This window comes from Musca domestica, unplaced genomic scaffold (assembly GCF_030504385.1).
Source record: "Musca domestica strain aabys unplaced genomic scaffold, Musca_domestica.polishedcontigs.V.1.1 19, whole genome shotgun sequence".
Lineage (NCBI taxonomy): Eukaryota > Metazoa > Arthropoda > Insecta > Diptera > Muscidae > Musca > Musca domestica.
This window is the reverse complement of record NW_026712245.1, coordinates 13,332,486-13,350,295: the sequence shown is the minus strand read 5'-3', so window position 1 is coordinate 13,350,295 and position 17,810 is coordinate 13,332,486. Positions and strand designations below refer to the sequence as shown.

Below are 17,810 nucleotides of genomic sequence, written 5' to 3'. Positions count from 1 at the left end.
ACTTCCTTTTGACCAACTTTGATTTTAGCCGCTTAAAATATGTTGGGTATTGATTTTGTTTGTTTTTATTTTTATGGCATTCCCTTCATGTCCTTTAAATGTTTATGCTTTCAACGCTTAAACGGGTAAATAACATTTTGCAGTAGTCAGGCGATTGTACTTACGTTATTCCTGGCTCCGACGTCTGCACCCAATTCAATCATTCGATCCATAATCGAAGTTTTATTGTCCTTAGTTGCATACATTAGGGGAGTCATTCCAGTGTTCTGAAAATGAAAAATGAAAAAGAAAAGGTTTAGCTAAGCAGTTGTTTTGAAAAAAGTTAAAAAAACAATTAGATTCGATGAGGCCCCACCATTATCGGAAAGAAAATCATTTTTGTCGCGACTTAGAATTGGAATGTTAAATATTGTTTCTGAGATGCTAAAGCTATCCATTTCCAAATTTTGAATAGATCAATTGTGGCTCTAAGATTTTTTTGCTAAGAATTTTCTAAATATGTAGTCACTACCCTTAAAAAGTCAAATATGGAGATGCTGCAGTATATGTTACCTATTTCGGAATATAAGGTGCCTATTAAAAAAACTTCAAATACAAGGTTGTAAACAACTCTCAAATTCACAAATCTCACAAAACGGTACCATTATTTGGGGTACATATGAAAATGTATAAACAAGCATTTGGTCTGTTCCAGAACTGCAAGAATGTAAAAGTTTGTACTACGTTAGCCGATATTCCCCTCATGATATCGATAACAAATGGCAAAACTAGTAGATTCTTGCAGGCTCTGGAATAGAGTAATTATATAATAAATTCTAAACATTCCCGTACGTATTTTCGTTGAATTACTGCACACTTACTGCCCAAAACACAAGATGGGGGTACAGTTATATGGGCTGTACGCAAGCGTGGACATATCTAGAAAATGTGTGGAAATGTGGAACTTCACATAGTCTCACCGAATTTTTATGGGGATAAGCGAAAACGTGGATATCAAATTAGATATTAACGCTGATCAATAATGGATATTCTTTTTTGGGTCTAAAATAATATGTCGATAGGCTACAAACGGAGTGACAAAGGTATTTGTTCATCATAACTGAACTCGCAAAGTTTACGTTAATACCTTTATTTGGCCAGTGTGAACATATCCAGAAAAAGATCATCACACGTCTTTAATAGACAGTGTAAGATAATTTTGTAATTTGTTGTCTCAAACAAGGTAGGCCTAATACCAGTGCTGTTGTTTCTATAAGAATAAAGTTTTTTTTATTAACAAATAAATTTGACAATGTTTACAAAGTGATCACACTGCGAATGCTAAAGTTTGTCATGAAAATTTGGGATATCTGCTTCTCTGCAACTCATTGACTTTAAGCTTTTTTATATTTTGGTCGTTGCTGCACAAATCTGAGTGTAATTTATGAATGTGTAGTTAAGCAAAACACATTATTTTTCAAATAATATTTGTTACAGTCCCTCAGTTATAAATACAATTATAGCTATATTTCATATTTTTCACTTGCAGCGATTTTTTTTAAATTTGAAAATATTAAACATTCCTTCTCATACATATTAAAGTAAAACATATATAACGTGAAGGAATTAAATTAAAAAAATCATATTAAGGTCGATGAAAGTGATTTTACTATTTTGGTCTGATAGAATAGATGTTTCCAGCTACTTTTATTTAAAAAATAATTCCAATGACAAAAAACTTTTTTACCCAAGTGACGAGAGCGTAAGCTCAATAGAAAAGATCTCGTCACTTGGGCAAAAAAAGTTATTTTTTTCATAGAAGTAATTTTTAAAATAACTCCTGGGGAAAATATCCCAGAAAATATTCCACAACTATTTAAGTAAAATGAGTGCCGTATTTTTTCTAAAATTAAAACATATAGCCACCTGACGCCACCTAAAGAACCCCTTGACAGATATTCCGCCCAGAAGTTATTTGAAAAATATTTTTAAGGGAAAATGTTAATAAAAACCTTTTTAAAACAAGTAAGCAAAGGCTATAGCCGTGCGGGGCCGACCATGTGATACCCTACAACACTATAAAATATTGGAAAACATCCTTGTGTCGAAAACATTTTTGTCGATTATTTTAAATAAAGCCATACTGTGCTGCACAAATTTTACCTTTGGGTTTTTACCGGGGATATTTTCCTTATATTTACACTCTATGTCGTGCTGAAGTTGTGATCCATTTCACCTGCTAAATGTAATTCAAATTCGTTCAAAATGCTACACTTCTGCACTGTCGATTGGTTTTCAATTTTGACCCCTAGAGCCACTGCAAGATCATGAAAGTTTTAATTTTTGGTCCATTTGAACCCCTAAATATACACCTTAAAAAACTATAAATAAAAAAATAAAAAATAAAAAATATTTTACTCGCAGTTTAGTGGACATTTTCGTATTTTTCTATATATAAAAGTTATGGTTTATTTTACCAGCTTCCAGCCTTAAAATCCAGCCCCATGCTAAATTCCACGTCGATTGGTCTATAATTGCGACCTGTTTTGGTACATTTCCACTAAATATTATGCGATCATCTCTGACCCTAGCCCCACCTCCATTTTCAATTTCTTTAAGATCGGGCCATAATTGAGACCTTTATTACAAAATAACATGGACAGACAGACATACATAACTAGATCGACTCAGCTCGCGAGATAGGAAGATCCATATATAGTTTCCTATGTCGGAAACCAAAATTTCGAGGTGTTACATAATTTTTGGCCCAATCAAACTTATAATACACCCATGTATAAACATACAAAGCCTAGGGATTTATCTATTATCCAATCGGTTGGACTGTAATATAATACATGTTTGGCATTAAGGTGAAGTAAACTACTCTCTAAAAGTCTTCAATATATTATCACATTTCTACGTTGGCTCCATACATCAGTGCAGCCTTGGATTGGAATAGGTTTTACGGGTTCCCAAGCTGTGGCAGACTACACTGTAACATGTAAAGAAGTACTTAAAGTCAGCAAGACCGAGCTTTGAGTACCATCCATCATTTGGAAAGTAAGACTTTTGAAAACAAAAAAAAAAACACTTCTATATTTGTCGAGACACAAAATTCCAGCAGAACATAATATTCTACCGACCTAAAATGAATTTGAGTAAAGTTTTAATGACCTAGTTTATTATGGTTTATTATGGCTGGGTGATTTTTACTGACGTATGGGCGGACATGGCTATAAAGAAACAAAATATTATGCTGATACCAAAATATACACTTTACGGGGTCTAAAATTCTTGTTTCAATGAGTTACAAAATAAATGACAAAACTAATTTACCCTCCAAAGTATAGTGGATTAGAAAAGGTAGAGGTATTGAGGGACATCTGAGGCCCATACAAATACAAATTTTGATATAATATTTAACCGAGCGACCCGATCGACTTAAACTCTGCTTTACCTGTTTAATTAAATGTAAATTTTAACTTTAAGCGGAATCTACTCTTCTCCAATTTATAAAAAATATTGCATATATCTAAGAATTGCGCTTGTTTAATTTGATAAAAAATCCTTTAGCTTTAGATTTTTGATTCATTTCAAACATTGATTCATTTACAGATAATACAATATTTGTTACAGACACTTTATCGCTGATTTCCCTCTACGACTCTACGAGCATGAACTGAAGGTATTTTTCTTTTTTTTACTTTCTGTCTTGGTTGAACAACTAGTGAGCAAGAAATTTGTCAAAAAAAGATTTGTTTTGATATTTTCCTCACATTAAAACAAAAATTGAAATTTATCAGTTCCCCGCACACATACACAGACATGTATACATTCACCACCAATTGTGTTGGAATGTTGATGGGAAACTAAAAAAGGTCCTTTCATCGAACGGTTTCTTGTCATTTGATACTGGTATTGAAGTACCTTACTATTGCTGTTGTACAGGCATCTTTCCTGGTGACATTCGGGGGTGGGGCCAAAGGATTGAACACCGAGACGTTCATGTCTATTTATAACAATCACAACAATAATAAACCAAAATCAATAACGCATGGAATGAGACACTGCGGCAGCAACAATCACAAAATTGCTGCGAGACCAGCCCAGTGGGGTGGGGAACATATTCAATCGAAAACGTTCTGCTGACATTAAGAATTGAAACGAAAACAGTCTCTGGCCGAGGGGGGTGGAGGCAGCTTGAAATACCACCACAATGTTCATAGATATTTATGCAGATGTATTTATTGCAAACTATCGTGTTGCTGGTTGTGTTTGGCATTTGGGGTTTGTGGGTCGCTTTGGTATTTTCGGTTATTTTGTCAAATAAACAACTACATTTGGGTTGATAGGGGTGACGGCGGCCAGGGGGTAGATAGAGCCTTCCATCGACAAAGGCTGGATGATATGTTTTCAATTGATTTTTCTGATTTTCATTAAAAACGAAATTATGTGAATGCGTTGTCATGCTCCATTTAACGGTCGTTCCCGTTTCGATGAAAAACAACAACTACTACTTACCGGATCGTGGACACCCGCCAGGGGGATGGTGTTGCCATCTTCGCCTTGGTTGGCCACATATTTTTCCAACTTCTTCAATTCTTGTTCGACGGGAGTCCATTCGCTTTTCATGGCCAGCGACAGAACTTTATTGGCCGTTTCTCGTATTGATGCCCCCGCACTGGGCGGTTTGGGAGCTGCATCGGCATCTTTGCGATCACCATTCACGGAACTATCGTCCTTGGGATCGGATTCAGCTTTGCTGGCTGGAGTATTGCGTTCACTAGCGGCCGTTGACTCGTCCGGTGTGCTGCTGGCGGCACCTGCAACCGATGAGGGGGTCTTCCGACCCACACCGCCGGCTGCCCCGCCACGGCCACCTCGTTTACTTGGCTGAGACATGGTTTGTTGTATCCTATTGCATTGTAGCTTGGCTACTGGATGTGCTTATACTAAGCGGGATTTCATGCACACTCAGCGAATTACACAACACCTGACATTGAAATCACTTTTTGCTTTTGCTATCTTGGGTTTTGAAACATATTTTCCTTTTTAAAAAAAATATTAAAAACTTTTTTTAGAACAGCTATTTTAGACAGCAAACTTCACTGGTGAACAATTTATTTTCTTTGCTGTTGCCACTTTTTTTCAAATTTTCTCGCTGCTGCTGTTGTTGTTGTTTAACCAAAATATCTATGGGTAAACCACTTTTCCATGTAGTTGCCAAAAAAATTTACATTTTTATTGGTAAGAAATACACACACACACACACAAACACTAGCAAGTACTTTGCTAACACACACACGCACAATAGGAACTTATACCAACAACGATAATATCCAAACCAATACTTGCATACGTTTTTATGGTTGTTATTTTCTATTTTCTTTACTAGCCGCGCCGCGTCGCACCGCTTCCGTTTCCTTTGTTACAATTTTCTTTCTTTCTTTCTTGGCCATATACTAAGTAACCATTACAGAGTAGAATTCTTCTGTTTCTTTTTTTTTTTTGGCGCTTTGCGTGAACTCCGCTTCAATTTTCAAAATCAACCGTTAACTCCGCCAGTCTAAAGTATTCTGATTTGCCAACGATGTGTCGTGCAGGTGCAGACCCCGTTTGAGCTGGCATGGTTTCGTTGGCTTTCTTAAGCTCCTCTCTTCCTTAGCAACCTAACGAAAGTCTTGCGCAAGAGAAGATTCGGAATTCTGGCGCGCTTTTTGCACAAACACTTGTGGTTTCGCCAACTGTGGCACACACATGTTGAATGTGCCACAAAACCGCGTACAACAAACACGAAACATTGAAGAAGTTTTTAATCTTCACCTTCGTATGTGTGTGTGCATGTACATGCATCGTTAAACGGACCAATTATTTTGAAGTTCCTTGGATACTCACCATCATAATGCTATTATAAATTTACTCGGATCGAAAAACTGGGGTCCAATGTATGAATGGCTTGTCAACTCTCAACACACAAACACTTTGATAATTCCGGACATTCACACACTCGAACCGCAATCAAATTCGAAAAGTATCCCACTTCATTATACCAACCATTAAAATTTAAGGAAATTTCATGGTTGTTATTTAGATTACAGGAAATACCGATCGTTTTATTAGAAATAATGGAAATAGTTCTCAGTTCAAAATTGATTCAACTTTTTATGGCTTCTGTGAACCAATTCAATTTTGACACGACCTAATTGGTATGTTGAAATTCAAAACTAGTCTATTTATATATATAAAAAAGGAAGTTGTGTTAGTTACTACGCTTATAACTGACGCAGGTCTGACTTTTACGATTCAGGCAAATTCGGAATTGTCTCTTTGCGAAAAAGGATAAAATCCAAAAAATTAGCGTAAAAATAAATGATTTGAAGTTTTTCATTTTGACTTTTGAAATGTACAATAGCAATGTTTTATTTTGTATGATTTTTTTCATTTTGACTTACTATTTTCGAATGTATATTCGTGAAGTTTTTTTTTTTTTTTTTTTTTTTTTTTTTGGAACTCTAATATGATTTGTTTTTTTTTTTTTGGGTGGTATAAAGCGACACCGGGGAAAACTATGTAAGGCGAACTATACTAAGAAGATACAAAGTATAAAGAAAGTTGTGTTAGTTACTACGCTTATAACACAAGAACGGCTTGAAGGATTTTGACAATTCATACAACTTTGAAATGATATCTTGGCAAAACATCGAAAAATTATGCCAATAGGAATATGAATGAAAAATTTTTTGTAGCATGTATTTTTTTCAATTTGATATACTATATTGAAGTGTAAATTTTTATTGTTTTGAATTCTGAATGAATAATATAAAAAAATTAATGCGCAATACTATGTTAAATGGCATACTATTCATGTCTAAAATTGACATCTAGCTTTCAACTCCAGGACTTATATTGTGCTTCACTGTAATATGCGAACACATTTAAACAAACAAAAATGACCGACAAAGCGTGGGCCTACTTCTTTCATATGACAATAATCCGTCCAATGAAAGCTCTAAATTCAAAATTCAAAATTGGAACTGGAATCAGTGAAATACGGAATATAAAGGGTCCAAAAGTAGTAGAGCTAATTGGACATTTAGATTTTTTTTTGTCATACTAATACATACTTTTCTAATATCGGCAAATGTTCTTGATATATATATATATATATATTCGCTATCTTTCGAACGATAGAAGGCCGATATATGAGGGTTGCACGAGAACATGGACCAGCATAGAAAATATTCTGTTATTGACTGTAGTACCCATTACGAACTTTAAATCTGAAATGTTTAGAATAACAAATGGAGTGTGGAATTGCTCTAAAATTAGAAATATCTATAGTGTGTATGTAAATGTTTGCTAAATAAGGACTTATTCACTTTATTCAAATTGAATAATATTGAAATTCTAAGAGACAGATCTAATTGCTTTTATGTTTCACATTAAAGTAAACCTTATCAATTGCCAACGAATGGTAAGACTGTAAATGTGAGCGATAAAATTGTGTACTTTTCCATTTATTTCGGAAAACAAAAATTTAACATTTTTCCATATTCCATTATCATAACCTTAATTATCAACATATCATTTCACTTAAGTGAAACTGATTAGCCTATCTGGCTGGCTGCTACCACAGGAGAGAGATTACACAAACAACGCCTTATGGACAAGCAACTTAAGGTAATTCCCAATGGCGTACTGTCCATACCTTCGTTGCTGTAAAATGGTTACAATTTGCTAGCTTCATATGAATTATGAGTCTCTAGGTATACCAAAGAAAATCTCGAGTATTTACAACCATTTTGTATTTAAAAATGAAAATGAAAAGCTGTTTGGAATGCGTAAAATATGGGCAGCAAACTTGAAATAAAAGTCTTAAATTTGATATTAAAATATATGTGATTGATGTTATTATATGCAGAATATATTTTGATTTGAAAAAGGATTGATAGGCTTTATTGAAAATAGCAAGCAAAAAGACATTAAGTTCGATCGGGCCGAACTTTTAGTACCCTCCACCATTAGGTACATAGATATTCAACTTCCTGCCAACGGAACTGGAACCCATTATGAACTACAAATACAAATGTTCACACAAATCCATGGAAAAATGTGCCAAAAATCATAAAAATACGGAATATTCGGAGGTACCATTATGTGGGGCTATACGAAAACGCGGACCTATACATACTATGTTCCGCCACAGGAGAGAGAATCCATTACGAACTACTTGAACGGGTGATTTATTCGTAGCCTGTACTGACTGGCAATATATTGAGATTTGCGCTCCAAGCAATCTATGTATATATGTATGTATACAAAATTATAAATAAAGAGCTGTCCAAAGTTAGAATCTTGAGATGTTTACTACTTCCTCGTAGATGGGTGATAAAAATTGAAATGAAGCGAGGAACCTCATTTTGTAACCATTCTTGAGTGGCGCGTGCTGAGTGCGATGGTGCTAAGTCCTGTTGGAATATCCAAGGTCTGCGGCCAAAATGTTTGCGTGCCCAAGGCCTTAATACACCCTCCAGAATATCTTCGCGATAATATTCGGCATTTATTCTGATGCCACGGTCGATTAATACGAGCGGAGAGCGACCATCGGCTGTTATGGAGGCCCACACTATCACCATGGCCGACGCTTGAGTTCTGGTGGCCAACCGAAGGTGCACATTTTCAGCTGATCTCTTTGGCAAGTAAACACGATCATTTTTTTTGTTTACAAACCGCTGAACAACGAATGTTTTCTCACTCAGCAATTCACCACTTTCTTCCACGCGAAGCATCTCTTTAGCTCTTTTGAGTCTATTTTCTATCTGTTGCGGTGTATGTTCTTGCGCTTTTGGCATTTCAATGGCTTTACCCCTAGCTCATTTTATATACATATTTGCCGAAGGGAATATTGCGATATGTTCAGCTCACGAGCCATTTTTCGGCCACTGCGACGCGGGTTTCGACCAAGTCGCTTCCTTCCTTTCGAACCATTTCTGCTGATGTTGCTGTTTTCTTACGTCCACTTCCTTGATTTCGGGCCACTTACCAGTATCACGGTGAAGAGCGATGGTACGAAACACAAAAGATTCATTCACATTTAAATACTGGAGTGCTCTAACGGGTTTTCAGCCAAATATAAAGAAATCACACTATCACGCTTGAATTCCATCACGAATAACTATTTTTCTGGAAAATTCTCACCAAAATGCTTTTATGCGCTTGTAAACAATAAAAGGAGCTGTCATTGGAATAGTTTCAACAGCTGTCGGACGAGTGGCTTGGAAATTACAGTAGTCTGAAGTTGGTTGCAGTTATTTCATCTCACCCTACGTTAAGGCAGTCGAGAGAATGTTATGAATTTAGAGAAACTCAATTTAAGTCAACTTTGACAGCTTTTCGTTTTTATTTTCGATTCGCTTAGAAAACTGGTATTTGTTACGGTATTATGAAACAGGACGTAAATCTAATTTCTAAAATGTGTGCAAAGTATACTTGAAAATTATATTCAATTTTAAATTCACATTATAATAGTTTATATAATTTTTTATTTGGGTAAATTTATCCCTCCATCAATATCATCCTCTTGGCAATTGTAGCTCCGTAGCATTCCGACGATATAGCTCTGTATCAGCGACGTACGCAAATCATTTAATGGTTAACCATATCGAGTGCCACAACCCTGCAGACTTCCCCGCCCAGTATCAATCTACAAAAATAATTTCGACAATTGTGAAAATATGTTTATGCACACATGTTGAAAAACTATTCTCTATCGGTTGTGCTCAGTCACAGTCAGTTGTATAAAATCGCTCGATTGAATAGAGTTTTAAAACATTACAAGTATTGCACACTATTTAGTATTTGAAATATCCTAATTTAAATTCCCCAATGTTCAGATTTTAGGGGATAAAAAATCTTACTATTTATCAAAATATTTTCCAATAAAGAAAAATTCCTCAGTCGCTTGTGTAGACATTTGCCATTTTATCTATAACGTTTAGCACATTTTATTTGAGGATAAAAAAAGTTGCGTGCATGCGAACTTAAAACGCCATCTTAGCAAATTTTGTATTCCCAAATAATTTCTCAATATAGAATGGTTACAAATTAAACAACAACCATACAATTGTGATAACCTTTAAACATTTTCTTCTGGCTTGGCCTAAATTATAATCAAATCTAATTTTAAAATCTACTCTGTGATATTGAATCTATTGTGTACACAACAACGATATATAAACACCTCCCTTCTAAAAAAAATAACAATAACAATAATGATAATAATTTATGCAAACAAACATAAACGGGCTTGTCTGATAAGATTTTGCATATCATCGGCACCACACGACTTGTTCCACAAACAAAAACAAAAAACTCAACCTAAATAAATATATTTCGGCTAATTCAGAAGTTCACCGAAGTGTTGTAGTGGTCGCAAGAGACAGCTTTGCTTCTATTTCAAGGGAGCATCACTCTACAGTCGCCTCTCAGTTTTGTCGATAAGAACGCCGACACGTGCTGTCAAAATGATTTCCATTCTTTTATTTTACTGCGTATTTAATTTGTTAACGCTGGAACTACCTGTTCGGAAAAAGTTTGCTCGGCGCGAATGCCTATATGTACACCATATTAGACAGTGGAATATTTCCAAACATTTCTGCCGCGCTCATTTATGATTCTGGACACATTGGTTCGATAAGAGCGAGTTATTCAAAGCAGAACAATTCAAATGTGGAATGATGGAAATTAGTCTAAAATTAAACCTGATATTAATTTATTCGCGAAAAATGGAAGAATACGAAGCAAACGAGAGACACGAACTTGCATCAAGTGCGATAACACACCCTTTTAGAAGAGCAGACGAGCCCCATAATAAACAACTACATATTAGAGAATTAGACGCTCGAACAAAAACAAAATACAATCGACGATCTACCCGGCCCCTTTATTTTGGAGCTTTGCGAAGGGAGCTGTCATATCAGAAAAAGCAAAACAAACAAATACATTATTACAATAGAAATATCGGTTAGTTTGTATTCTCCGTTTTTCCGTTCAAACAGCTGTGTCGTCTTTCTTCCACAATGGAATTGGCAAAATAAACAATTTTTTAATTATTAAAAACAAAATGACCGCGTTTTTTTTAATTATAAGATAATTTTATTAACAAGCTCTCGAAGCTATGTGGATGAGTAGACAGAAATGTGGTGTGTTCGACAAAAATGTTACTGCAGAAATGGATACTTCTGACGATCATAATTAGATAGAATTCCACACATCTTGAAATTAATATTTTTTAAAAATAACTATCTAAAACTAGCTTGCAATTGGGTTCGAGAAATTGTCCATTGTTTCAAATTATGCGTTCCATATATCACAAAAGTATCAAATAATTTTATGTTTCTGCACCGATTCTCTAATCCCGCCATACTACTATGGCATCGTGGATATTCGGCCTCAGAATCGTCCTGGCTCTTGGCTCGGGCTTTATATACAAATGTTATTTTACCATGACAGATGTTTACCTAATTTGTTATTTTCTGCTCAAATCGTATGTGGCTTCGTATATATGTTGTCCATATCGGCATAAATTATTTTGTGTACCCAACACTAACTTATTAGAGAGTTATATATTCAGAAAAAAAAAAAAAAAACTCACTCAAAATACAAACGCCGAATAGTTGCCGATAGAACGAAGATTTCGTTGTAGGGAGAAACTACTTGGGCACTCAGTCGCTATCGAAACGGCGAACTAAACTCATCGTCGGACGGTTGCACGGCGACAGTGGTAGATAAGAATTAGTTTTTTTTTAATAAAAACTCACAGACAACTAAGGATCTGTACCGCCCCTAAAAGGACACACAAATCATAATTTGTTTTAAACTCTTGCTCCGATCACAACCACAAAAATGATAATCAGACGTGCCCATATTTTAACCAAGCATTTAAGTCGCAAAAGTTTTGCTTCAAAATACCCAGCTAAGCATTTGTCGATAGCTGTTCGTAGGTATGTGCTTAGAAAAAAATGTAAATTCAATACCTACAAATCTACATAAAAGCTAATGGAAAAGTGTAAAATGGCAATTATAATCAGAAGTGTTAAAAAAAAAAATAAATTGAAAAATACTTATTACGTTGTTGTGTAGCTGAAAAGAAACCAAACAAAACAAACAACATATAACGTTAAATGACATTTGTAATGGAAGAAGTATTGTGTGGATAAAAATATAGAAAACATTGAAAAAATAAGATGACGATAGTGAGAATAAGTTCCATCATAGTTTACTTTAATTTTATGTTATTTTTTTAATAGTTGTTTTTATTAGAACAGACATGTTTCGAAACCAATATTTCGAAATCATAAATTGAAAATAATATCCAATTTTTATGCTCTAATTTTAGAAATATTGTCCAATACCCATTCCAAATAAAAACAATATATTTATTTTTTGAGTGGAACTACAAAAAAATCTCAAATTGCAATCACATAAAAAAATAGTAATTTACATTTTGTCTGAAATTTAATAAAGATTCAAACTCATATCAAATATGCTATGCTTAGACCGGTCAAATATAATTAATTGAATTTAAAGAACCCTTGAAAATCAATAAACAAACACTAAAAAATTCCCATGATAACGAACAATAACAAGTACAATATTTCGATAACATATTCTAATCTTGAAAGAGAAAATTAAAACATCTTTTGTGCTTTGCCAATAAATGGCATGATCAGACACATACACACATCATGATAATACTAATGTTAGCTTTGAGAACAAAAATAAACCTAAATGCGAATAAATTTGGAAATTGTGTGAATTTTTTATGAAAATATCAAATTACATTTTTTAAGCTTAAAATTTGTATACGTTTTTACGTTGAGATTCATTATTATCATTTCACAAATGTGCGCTTTCAATATTTTGTGACAATTTTTACAAAACATTTCTGAATGTTGTCTTCTTACCCAACGTTCAGTATTATGGGAGAAATGCGTTTTAATAAATTTAAACTAAGAACAAAAAAATATATGTGTACAATAACTTAATAATTTGTAAAAATAATTACCAAATTTTGTTCGATATCCCCAGAAATCACGAACAAATTCTCACGGTTGTTTCTCTGGCAGTTTTCCAATACTTACTGCAAACATTTTTTCAATAATAGTTATTCAGAATTATCAGCTGCGAAAGTGCCCAAAAAATGTCACGTAATAATTTAAATATTTAAATCAGATTGATCCAATTTATTAACAGTTATAGTGTAGCGCATTCATTTTTCGAAACAGCATATTTCTTGCTGGATTTTACTGAATGTTTCTCAAAAAATATTGCTACACTACAACTGTTTTAGAAAGAGAATAAAATCTGAGTATTTTTTACTAGAAAAGTCACACCTAATATTTACCCGAAAATATTCATTAGAGTATTGTGAATTCAAGACTCCCGTAAATGAGAACGACTTGGAGGAGCAAATCTTGACGGATAACTTACTGAGAGTTTCCAATTTTTTACTAAGAAGTTTTTCTCAATAAGAATTGTCCGTTTTTATCGCTTGATAAAATTTCAGGAAATAATTAAAATGCCTTATTTTATTTTATTATTTCTTTATTTTGTTATTATATAAGTTTGATTGGACCAAATTGGACTATATATGGATTTTCCTATCTCGCCGAGCTGAGTCGTCCCTGTTAAATTGTAATCACACTACAGGTCACAATTATGAACCGATCCCCGAATTGAGAACGGAGATGGGGTTAAGGTCAGAATAGAACCCTATTGTTTTTGCAGATGATCGCAAAATATTTTCTAGATTTTGCAGCTTCTCTACAGGTCACAATTATGGAATTTTGCATGGGCATAGAGTTTAGGGCTGGGCGGAAGCCTAATATTTTGTTTGGTCATAACTCTAACCGGATCATAACTTTGATGTGAAAAAATACGAAAAACGCGAATAAAATGTTACCTCTGACCGTTACAGTGATACTGATAGCCAAGGGTACATAGCAAAATAGGTACAATCTATGTGTACAAGAAATTGATGTTAGTTATTCCGCTTATAAGTCACAAACCGCTAGACTAATTTTGAAAACTCTCACCAATTCGAATTGGCCTCTTGCCAGAAAAGGATAAAATCTAAGAAAATCGCAATTGTCGTCCGATTCTCACAAAATTTAGCATGAAGGTGGGGTTAGGGTCTGAATAGAAGCCAATTTTTTTAAAGATGTATATTTAGGGGTCTAAATGGATCAAAAAATTTAATATATCTGATATTGCAGTCGCACTATGGATCAGAATTAAAAACCAATCGACCCGAAATTTTGCATGGATAAGGAGTTAAGGACAGGGCAGAAATCAAGCATTTTTTTTTTTTTTTGTGTAAAATTGTTTTGAATACCAATTAGCATGACAGAGAGTGGTAAATATAGGGCAAATGTCAAAAACCAAAGGTAAGGTAGTTTTCCCGCGCGACTATAGACTTTGCTTATTTGTTTTTTATTTAATTAGTTTTGTTTTTTTATTTTTCAATATAATAAATAAAAAAACAATAGTGATAGAATATGGGCACAATCAGAAAATAATTATAATTAGGTAGTAAAAAGCAATACCTTCAAATTATGCCACAATATTTTGGATTACCTCAAACTGCCCCTACGCTCAGACTAATTAATATTATTGCCCTTATATTACAAACAAATATTAAAATTTAAATAAATTTTGTCGCAAAGATAATATTTAATGGCATTCGCATTTCTGAAGGTTAAACTAAAAGAACGTTTATGTAGCACAGCATCATCAGATAATTCAGCTTTGTCGCCGGGAATGCTCTTTAACTCAGTTCCATAGTTGATAGATTACTGACTGCAATGTGTAATTGTGTTTACACCTAGAATTTTTACAATATACAATGTAATGAATGCTCCACGAATAGACTGGAAGAAACCTTAAAGACATCCTTTAGTATGGTATCCTACAAACTTTTATTTAATTAACTAAGGGAAGGATGAGATTGTTCTACTTCTATTTGGCAACATCTTACAATGATTTTTTCAAACGCTTTGCTATTTTATTTCCTGAGGGCGGATTAATAATTTATTGATCTTCCATTGAAACTTATTTGAATTATGACACGCCTGGAATAAATGGCCGTTAATAATTTTTCCCTCAACAAAATACTTTTGTTTGTGAAAATCTGTTATAACAACGTTTAAAATCGTTTCAGCCTATCAGCATCCACATGCAGCCCAACCACACCGTGGGAGAGCAATCAAAGCTATTTCTGCCACAAGAGCAAAAACCCATTAGTTTATCGTAACGTCGGGCAAGAATTGGAGAAGGCTGCTAGGATCCATGGAACTACAGAAGCAATTGTGTCCTACCATGAGAATAAACGTTATACGTTTAAGACCCTGCTCGAAGAAGTGGATCGCATTGCTGCCGGCTTTCTCAAGTTGGGACTGCAGAAAGGTGATCGTGTGGGCTTATGGGGGCCCAACAACATGCACTGGTACTTGTCAATGATGGGTGCCTGTCGAGCTGGTCTCGTCTCGGTTGGCATCAATCCAGCATTTCAAGCTCCCGAACTGGAATATTGTTTAAAGAAAGTCAATGTGAAGGCCATTGTCTCCCCACTGACGCACAGATCACACAACTACTATGAAATTATAAGTTCACTGTGTCCAGAGATTGCGTCGAGCCAGAAAGGCGATCTTAAAAGTAACAATTTGCCTCATTTAAAAGCGGTGATCATCGATACAGAGGAAAATCTTAAAGGAGCATTGAAGTTTAACGAACTATTGGATATTGGTAATGGAGGAGATCTGAAAGAAATTGAAAATCTACAACCCCACATCATACCAGACTCACCGTGCAACATTCAATTCACATCGGGCACGACGGGTCAACCAAAAGCTGCCGTCCTTTCCCACTACAACTTCGTCAATAATGGCATCCATATTGGACATCGTAATCAGACATTTGGTGCAAGGATATGTGTGCAGGTGCCCCTCTTCCACGCGTTTGGCGTTGTCGTGACCATGATGCCAGCCTTGACACATGGTGGGACGTTGGTTTTACCCTCCCCCGCATTCAATCCGGAAGCATCTCTGAGGTCCATAGTAGATGAGAAATGTACCGTTATCCATGGAACACCAACAATGTATGTGGATGTGATTCGGAAGCAAAAGGAACTGGATTTGCCCTTGAGTACGCTAAAAATGGCAGTGACCGGCGGAGCCATCTGTACACCGCAACTATTCCTTGACATGCAGAACATTTTGAAAGTAAAGGAGTTCCGCAACGTTTATGGTCTAACGGAGGCAACAGCGTCTATTTTCCAAACGGGACCTAATGATTCCGTTGAACAAATCCTAAACACGGTGGGTCATGTACAAGATGATCTTGAGGTCAAAGTTGTCGATACGAATGGCAACACTGTGCCGTTTGGCCAGCCTGGAGAGTTGTACGTTCGAGGCTACAGTACAATGCTTGGCTATTATGGAGATGAGGCGAAAACAAGGGAAACCATTGGAGCCGATAAGTGGCTGCGTACAGGGTAAGTTGCTTGAGAGTGCTTTAATGACAAGAGATAATTGGATGCATTCCCTTTCTCTCTCTCCCAGGGATCAATTTGTTTTGCAGCCCGATGGATATGGCCGCATTGTAGGACGTCTAAAGGAAATGATCATCAGAGGTGGCGAAAATATATTCCCCAAAGAAATCGAAGACTTCCTCAATACCCACGATAATATCATAGAAGCCCATGTAAGTACATCAGTTGGCCCTACATTTTCGACTTATTTAATTATGTCGACTGTCCTTTTCAGGTGATTGGTGTTCCAGACGAACGCTTGGGCGAAGAACTGTGCGCCTTTGTGCGTTTACAAGACAACACCAAAGCAATAACCCGCGATACTCTTAAGGAATTTTCCCATGGAAAATTGGCCTATTTCAAAGTTCCTCGCTATGTTGTAATAGTTGACGAATTTCCAAAAACAACGTCGGGAAAAATTCAAAAGTTCAAATTGCTCGAACAATTCCAGCGAATCCAAAAAGGTGATATGGCAAAAGAAGTTAGAAATTAGTTACATTTAGGTTATACTCGTACTGTGTTTTTTTTTTAATATTTTGTGATATACGTATGTACTTTTGTAAATAAAAGAAAAATATTTTTTATAAAAAAACTTCTATTGGAAATCAGTGTCTAGGGGGATCGGGGGCTGAAAATTCCGACCCCCCCTAACTGGTAGCTATAAATACCCTATAATCCACTTTCAGTATTTCAGTCGAGCGTGTTATCCTATGTCGTATGATGGCTTTCCATCTATTACTCTATCTTAGAGCATGAGATTTTTTATTCCAACCAAATTATAAAAGAAACAAAATTGATTTGTTTTTAAATATTTCTCAAAACAATATTCATGTTTCGGGTTTCTTTATTTTACTTAATTCTCTCTTTCTTTGTTCATTTGCAAAATTTTTTTGCTCATAAATTATTAATAATATTATTATTGTTGCTAATCTTATCATAACTTTTTGAGTTTACTAGTAATCGGTTTAGGCTAATGACCATCTACACATACATACTCATACACTATGATTGAAGAAAAACAAGAAATGCAATAAAAATATGGGAGGATTGAGAAAGCGTTATCACTCCCGCAAGAAGTTAAATTTAAACAGAGTCAAATAAAAAAATGTGTATATTTAATTCGAACGAAACAAAAAAAAACTTTATTAATCGAATCGAAGTAAATACACACACGAAAAATAAACAATTTGAATCCCTCTCAAAATGTCTTTAAGAATTGCCGAACTTTCTTAAGTGTTCTCTA

At 35.0% G+C, this 17,810-nt stretch overlaps 2 protein-coding genes across 6 annotated transcripts in view; one reads left to right on the top strand and one right to left on the bottom strand.

The window, feature by feature from the left end:
- Positions 1-5,536, bottom strand: part of LOC101893528 (serine/threonine-protein phosphatase 6 regulatory ankyrin repeat subunit A) — a 35,402-nt gene extending 29,866 nt beyond the window's left edge. For all 5 annotated transcript variants that reach the window (XM_020036426.2, XM_059121350.1, XM_020036425.2 and 2 more), the window contains exons 1-2: positions 4,501-5,536; positions 165-266 (exon numbers count right to left, since the gene is read on the bottom strand). In XM_020036426.2, the coding sequence (XP_019891985.1) occupies positions 165-266; positions 4,501-4,881 (483 nt within the window). In that variant the 5' untranslated portion in view covers positions 4,882-5,536. The remainder of the gene's footprint in view (positions 1-164; positions 267-4,500) is intronic.
- Positions 5,537-11,728: 6,192 nt separating this feature from the next.
- Positions 11,729-17,159, top strand: LOC101893361 (medium-chain acyl-CoA ligase ACSF2, mitochondrial). Its single transcript, XM_005182540.4, has 4 exons — positions 11,729-11,981; positions 15,200-16,531; positions 16,599-16,740; positions 16,803-17,159. The coding sequence occupies exons 1-4, from the start codon at positions 11,884-11,886 to the stop codon at positions 17,058-17,060; spliced, it is 1,830 nt and encodes a 609-aa protein (XP_005182597.2). The 5' UTR covers positions 11,729-11,883; the 3' UTR covers positions 17,061-17,159.
- The last annotated feature ends 651 nt before the right edge of the window (positions 17,160-17,810 follow it).

Bases quoted from the DNA above. Each gene is read 5' to 3' on its own strand.
- LOC101893361 (XM_005182540.4), top strand. From the start codon at position 11,884: ATGATAATCAGACGTGCCCATATTTTAACCAAGCATTTAAGTCGCAAA. The intron at 11,982-15,199 runs GTATGTGCTTAG...AAATCGTTTCAG, and splicing joins TTGTCGATAGCTGTTCGTAG to CCTATCAGCATCCACATGCA. The intron at 16,741-16,802 runs GTAAGTACATCA...TGTCCTTTTCAG, and splicing joins ATAATATCATAGAAGCCCAT to GTGATTGGTGTTCCAGACGA.